The 7,500-nt window shown below is 47.8% G+C and overlaps 1 protein-coding gene across 1 annotated transcript in view; it reads right to left on the reverse strand.

Annotated features, from left to right (window-relative positions):
* The window catches only part of OGFOD3 (2-oxoglutarate and iron dependent oxygenase domain containing 3), a 133,241-nt gene that overhangs the window by 59,878 nt on the left and 65,863 nt on the right, over positions 1 to 7,500 (reverse strand). Inside the window, exon 6 of the mRNA XM_077458559.1 lies at positions 3,231 to 3,287. Within this exon, the coding sequence (XP_077314685.1) occupies positions 3,231 to 3,287 (57 nt within the window). The remainder of the gene's footprint in view (positions 1 to 3,230; positions 3,288 to 7,500) is intronic.

A 7,500-nucleotide genomic window follows, 5' to 3' on the forward strand; every position in this document is an offset into this window, starting at 1 on the left:
GGGGATGACTGATAGAATCTGCCAAAAAGTCTCCAAGATCTCCAAAGATCGGCCTGTAGTATGGATTGTATGAATGGAGGAGCTGGCAGAAAGGGCGCAGTAGGGCACTTTTGATTAGTGCTCATGGCGGCTCATCAGTTCTATTAACCCTTGCTGCACTGGAAGTCTAAGGCAGCAGAGGTGGGGAGGTGGGGGGGGGGGGGGGGGGCATCGGAGGAAGAAGATTACTAATAAACTATAAGATTAAAGCACAAGAGACACATAAAAAAAATGTCCCCGGTACTTATTTTGTTTTCTGTTTTTTTTTTTTTTGTCATTTCAGGCTTTTAACCAGAGGTCTCCAAACTAACTAAACAAACAGCAAGTTTACTGTCCTTACTGTGGCCAATGTGAGTAGAAAATGCCATGGCCTTAATGGGAGTAAAAACGCCCTATTATTGACATTTGAGGGAGGAATAGTGTCCCATCATTGGCATTAGAGGGTGGATTAGTGCCCCGGATTAGTGCATCACTGTTGTCAGTGCAAGAGATGGCACCCCCTCATTGGTGTCGGTGGGAGGAATAGTGCCCCATCATTGGTATCAGTGGGAGGAATAGTGCCCCATCCATTGGTGTCAGTGGGAGGAATAGTGTCCCATCATTGGTGTCAGTGGGAGGAATAGTGCCCCATCATTGGTGTCAGTGGGAGGAATAGTGCCCCATCATTGGTGTCAGTGGGAGGAATAGTGCCCCATCATTGGTATCAGTGGTAGGAATAGTGTCCCATCATTGGTATCAGTGGGAGGAATAGTGCCCCATCATTGGTGCCAGTGGGAGGAATAGTGTCCCATCATTGGTATCAGTGGGAGGAATAGTGCCCCATCATTGGTGTCAGTGGGAGGAATAGTGTTCCCATCATTGGTATCAGTGGGAGAAATAGTGCCCCATCATTGGGGTCAGTGGGAGGAATAGTGTCCCATCATTGGTGTCAGTGAGAGGAAAAATGCCCCATCATTGGTGTCAGTGGGAGGAATAGTGCCCCATCATTGGTATCAGTGGGAGGAATAGTGCCCCATCATTGGTGTCGGTGGGAGGAATAGTGTCCCATCATTGGTGTCAGCGGGAGGAATAGTGCCCCATCATTGGTGTCAGTGGGGGGAATAGTGCCCCATCATTGGTATCAGTGGGGGAATAGTGCCCCATCATTGGTGTCAGTGGGAGGAATAGTGCCCCATCATTGGTATCAGTGGGAGGAATAGTGCCCCATCATTGGTATCAGTGGGAGGAATAGTCCCCCATCATTGGTATCAGTGGGAGGAATAGTGCCCCATCATTGATGTCAGTGGGAGGAATAATGCCCAATCATTGGTATCAGCGCAAGTGATGGCGCCCCATCATTGGTGTCAGTGGAGGAATATTGCCCCATCATTGGGGTCAGTGGGAGGAATAGTGCCCCATCATTGGGGTCAGTGGGAGGAATAGTGCCCCATCATTGGGGTCAGTGGGAAGAATAGTGTCCTATCATTGGGGTCAGTGGGAGGAATAGTGTCCCATCATTGGTATCAGTGGGAGGAATAGTGTCCCATCATTGGTGTCAGTGGGAGGAATAGTGTCCCATCATTGTGTCAGTGAGAGGAATAGTGCCCCATCATTTAGGTCAGTGGGAGGAATAGTGCTCCATCATTGGTGTCAGTGGGAGGAATAGTGCTCCATCATTGGGGTCAGTGGGAGGAATAGTGCCCCATCATTGGGGTCAGTGGGAGGAATAGTGCCCCAAGGGCAAGATAAAGGTAAGTAAAGGGCCACATCTGGCCCCTGGGCCGTAGTGTGGAGACCACTGCTTTAAACCATAAATTAGATTTTTACATCTACGCTTCATCATGCAGCACATGTATTGTATTACAAAAAACACAAGTGCGGTTTTGCACACCATCCAATCCATGGAACAGCCCCTCACCCTCCCAATAATCTCAAGATGCAGCTTCCTATAATGAGCATCAGACACAGCCGCCTAGTTTCTCTTCCTTCAGACGGATCCGGCCAATCACAGCCGGTTGTGTTCCACTTGGTACAGACGATCGCACAATCTCTTAGTAGATTAATCAGCTTTAATTAGGAACCGAGCTTGTAAGTGGTTTAGTCACTTGCAGAGTAATTACAGAGCGACAGCCGCTGTGCTGCCAGGGAAATGGCAGCGCAGCTGTTGGGGCATCTCGGTATGAACCATCGCACTTTATAATATGAGGAGGTCCATCAAATGAGCGAACAACAAGCTGAAAGGTTAAAAAATACCGAGGATTAACAACAGGGCTGCGCTGTAGCCGTGTACCCGATGTGGAGCTTGGTCATGACGCAATGCCATGTGCCGCAACGCCTGCGTTTTTGTGCGTTGGGGAGCATTACGGTGCCCTGCATTACGCAGATCCTTTCAAAAGAACGGGCTGCAATGCAGCAGAAATAGCGCAGACTGCATTGGTTTTTGCAGCAATGATAAAGTTGCCCCCCCCCCCCCTCACCCCTTTCAAACCGAACACATAATAATTACACGGGTTCTGTGGCTGATGAAGGTGGCAATTAAACTCACTTGGTGTCTTATCTGCATTAAATCAGCCTCAGAACCCGTGTAATTCATAAGTGTTCGGGTTTGAAGGGTGAGGTGGCAACCCTAAGCAATGCATAGCATGCATGGGGGCGCCATTCAAGATTAATGGCATGGGCACCAAAGCACCTATGGATCCTACAACGGGCATGTGTGAACGGGCTCTTGGTCTTCAAATCACTTCCAGTTCATCGCGGTGAACTAAGCCAGATTCGAGAGTGGGTACCTGTCTAACCAGGTACCCACTCCACCCCAAAAGGTGCCAAAACGTGGCAGTGGAGGGCAGTGCCGGGACAAGGTCATCCAGCGCCCAGGGCAAAGATGCCAAACTGCGCCCCCCTTTCCCTTAGGGTTAGGGTGTCCCCTACCCCTGCAATAAATCATTGCGCCAGGGGCAGCCGCCCCTCCTGCCCGGCCCTGGTGGAGGGGGCAGGAGGCAGACAAGCGGAGCATCCCCTTTGGGTGGAGCTTAGCTCTAAGCGCTAGTGTCAGGATCACTGTGTAAAAAATAAGGGAAAGAAAGTCTGAAAAAAAGAAAACGAATGCGGCCACTACAATCGAAGAAATAATAAGCTGCAATATATTACATATTTTTTCTGGGGTTATACAGACATATAAAGTAGAAGTAAAGCACAGAAAACGAAAATGTTACCGGTATAGCTGGAAATCTTCTTCAGTTATTGTCTCTTTCAGTTTCTCTCCATAGTACCTGTGAAAAGTAACATATGATTTTATAATAACAGCTTTTGCGATATATACAAAGATAATTAAGATGCAAGATATTAAAAGCGTTTGTAAAGGCTATTTTTTTTTTTTTTTTTGGAAAATAACAATCATGTTATATTTATGTGCTCTGTGCTATGGTATTGCCCCATGTGGCCCCAATGCTCTCTTCTGGGGTCCCCGGCCAGGGTTCCAGACTCCTCCTCCTCTCAGTCAAAGAAATGCCTCTCTAGGCGAGTGACTCTCACATGTGAACTGGAACCCAGGGTGCTGCACAGCTCTGTCTGCGCTGACTTTAGCGTGAAACGCGTTGCCCTTTACGTTCTTGTCATACCCGGGATGTGATTTTAATATACTGCAATAAAGGTACAGTGGAACCTTGGATTATGAGGATAATCCGTTCCAGAAGAATGCTTGTAATTCAAAGCACTCGCATATCAAAGCGAGTTTCCCCATAGAAGTCAATGGAGACGCAGATAATTCGTTCTGCATTGACTTCTATTGCATGCAATACTGCATATGGCCAGAGGTGGGGGGGGGGGGGGGCGCTGGAGAGCCTCAGAAATACTCGGGGACAGCTTGGCTGAACTCAGAAACCCTCGGAAAGGCTTGGGAAAAACACTCAGGAACAGACTATTTCCGAGTGTTTCCAAACGCCTCTGAACCGTTCCGAGTGTCACCGGTGCCCCCGCACCTCTGGCCAAATGTGGTACTGCACACCCCATTGGCTTGAATCCTGCTCGTTTTCATGAGACAACACTCGCAAACCGAGTCAGGATTTTGTTTAAAAAGTTGCTTATCTTTCAAAACGCTTGTTAACCTCGTTACTCATAAACCAAGGTGCCACTGTACCAAGGAGTGCAGCGATACTCCAGATTTTGCATGTTACTTACTCCTCCTCCTCCTCTCAGTGTGCCACCATCGGAAGCCGCTCCCTATGGGGCCGCATCTGCAGGCTCGATCCCAAGCCAGGCTGTGTGCGTCTACTGACAGGCACAGCATGGCTCAACCCCACACCCCGCTCGCTGGATTTGATTGACAGCAGCGGGAACCAATGGCTCCCGCTGTGCCTATGTGAGTAGAGAGAGAGAGAGAGAGAGAGAGAGAGAGGACAGAGCCGCTGCAGATGGGCACAGCACTGGATCGAGAAAGGATTCGGGTAAGTATATGGGTGGTGTGGTAGCGATACAATTACTGAGATCTTTTTTTTTACCTTAATGCAGAGAATGCATTTAAGAGGAACTGCAGTCTGCTCACATAATTTGTAATAAAAAAACATCTTTTGCCATTCTGAAGCTTCCCTCCAACCACTTTGCATATTATTTTATATATACTGGGATTCTGTACTCGCCAAATATGCGCAGAAATCTCCCTCCACCGAGTCTGGCTGCAGCCATGTTAACTGTGGGCAGCTGAAGCTGCTGTCTGTTCACTTCCCGGATTTACACAGACACACAAACCTCCAGCTCTGCAGCTCTCATTGGCCCTCTTATGACTCATCCCCCCTCCCTTCCTGGGAGACTCTCAGGAAAGCGAGAGAGATGTAGACGATGTCATAAGCCTAGACTAATGACCCGACAAGAAACAGGAAGTGGGCTGTATAAGGGATTTACTGGCTGAAAAACAAAATGTTTTACTATCCAAAGTTAAAAGAACAACAAGAAGGGCAGAAGATTTAATAGATGGAAAATTTAAAAAAAAAATGACTGAATGTTCCGCTTTAAAGGTAAAAAATGTTGAGCCTTTAGAACCACTTTAAAATAAGGAGATGCCAAACCTATATTTTAAATGAAAATCCCCGAAGATCTACCAGTATATATTTATTAAATGAACCCTAAAGCCCAGCAAAAATTGTACAACGCTGGTGATCACATCACAGGGTGTAAAAATAAATAAAGCCATTTCTCTCTTCAGGAACAAAGTAAAATCATTAAAATAATTCTGGGACATGGTCTAGACCAGAGGTTCTCAACCTCAGCCCTCGAGTACCCCCAACGGGCCATGTTTTGGGAACTTCTCTTAACCACTTCACCCCCGGACCATTTTGCTGGCCAAAGACCAGACCACTTTTTGCGATTCAGGCACTGCGTCGCTTTAACTGACAATTGCGCGGTCGCGCGACGTGGCTCCCAAACAAAATTGATGTCCTTTTTTTCCTACAAATAGAGCTTTCTTTTGGTGGTATTTGATCACCGCTGCGGTTTTTATTTTTTGCGCTATATAAACAAAATAGAGCGACAATTTTGAAAAAAAACGCATTATCACATGGAGCAGAGATCAGCATCACTAGTTGCTAGCAGAACTGGGAAATGCTGTTTTAGAACGGCATTTCTTCATTCGGCCGCTCCGTGAGATGATCGCGGGGATGCCCGTGGCGATCGAGTCCGCGGGACCCGCGACCAGACTCACGAGGGTCCCGACTGGCATCCTGCGATGGCAGGGCGGCAAATTTAAAGGGACGTACAGAACACCCATTTGCCTGCCCGTGCCATTCTGCTGACGTACATCGACGTGCGCTGGTCAGGAACCGGTTAATATAGATAATACACCTCTTATCAATACCATGTCATTGATATTGATTTAAAGCAGCTGTGAAAAGTAAAAGGTAAACCTGAAAACATGGCCCGTTGGGGGTACTTGAGGACTGAGGTGGAGAACCACTGCTCTAGAGGAGAAGAGGGAGGATTGGGGTAAATTAGGGTTTTCTAACCCTCAGACAGTTATTATCTGCAGATCTCTTGGCCAGGGAAGTCTGTTTTTTGTCTACAGACATCAGATTGCCATCTGAAGTGGGCAAGTCATTTGTATTGGCATGGAGAAAAGTAGGTGGCCGAGACCATTCTGTGGGTCAGTGGTGGTCAACATTCTTGATATAGGGGCCTCAAGTGAGGTTTGAGGCCCCCTATGGGCCAGAGACCGCAAACATGCTACAGAAGATGGGCCAAGACCAAAGACATGCTACAAGGGATGGTCAATGACTGCAAACATGCTAAAGGAGATGGGCCAAGATTAAGAGCATGCTACAAGGGATGGTCAATGACTGCAAACATGCTAAAGGAGATGGGCCAAGATTAGGAGCATGCTACAAGGGATGGTCAATGACTGAAAACATGCTAAAGGAGATGGGCCAAGATTAAGAGCATGCTACAAGGGATGGTCAATGACTGCAAACATGCTAAAGGAGATGGGCCAAGATTAAGAGCATGCTACAAGGGATGGTCAATGACTGAAAACATGCTAAAGGAGATGGGCCAAGATTAAGAGCATGCTACAAGGGATGGTCAGAGACTGTAAACATGCTACAGAAGATGGGCCAAGACCAAAGACATGCTACAAGGGATGGGCCAAGACCAAGGGCATGCTACAAGGGATGGGCCAAGACCAAGGGCATGCTACAAGGGATGGGCCAAGACCAAGGGCATGCTACAAGGGATGGGCCAAGACCAAGGGCATGCTACAAGGGATGGGCCAAGACCAAGGGCATGCTACAGGAGATGGTCCGAAACTGCAAACATGGTCAGAAACTAAGAGATGGTCAGTTTCTGACTAAGGCCATGCTACAAGGGATGGTCAATGACTGCAAACATGCTACAGAAGATGGGCCAAGACCAAAGACATGCTACAAGGGATGGGCCAAGACCAAGGGCATGCTACAAGGGATGGCCAAGACCAAGGGCATGCTACAAGGGATGGGCCAAGACCAAGGGCATGCTACAAGGGATGGGCCAAGACCAAGGGCATGCTACAGGAGATGGTCCGAAACTGCAAACATGGTCAGAAACTAAGAGATGGTCAGTTTCTGACTAAGGCCATGCTACAAGGGATGGTCAGAGACTGCAAAAATGCTACAAGGATGGTCAGAGACTTATGCCGCATATATACGACTGGACTTTTCAACGGACTAGGTCCGATGGTCTTCCCGACTGACTTTCATCAGCGTTCCGATGGACGTTCCGAATGAACGGACTTGGCCACACACAATCACACGAAAGTCTGACGGATTTGAACGTGATGACGTACGACCGGACTAGAATAAGGAAGTTCATAGTAGACAATAGCTGCCCTAGCGTCGGTCTATGTCAATCGGACTAACATACACACGAACGGATTTCTCGATAGGAACTGGGTCTGGCGGAGTTCCGGACGAAAAATTTGAAGCATGTTCTGATTCTAAAGTCTGTCAGATTTTTGAACAGCAA

Source organism: Lithobates pipiens, unplaced genomic scaffold (assembly GCF_037356315.1).
Source record: "Lithobates pipiens isolate NorthernLeopardFrog02 unplaced genomic scaffold, aLitPip1_a1.2 Scaffold_28, whole genome shotgun sequence".
NCBI classification, from domain to species: domain Eukaryota; kingdom Metazoa; phylum Chordata; class Amphibia; order Anura; family Ranidae; genus Lithobates; species Lithobates pipiens.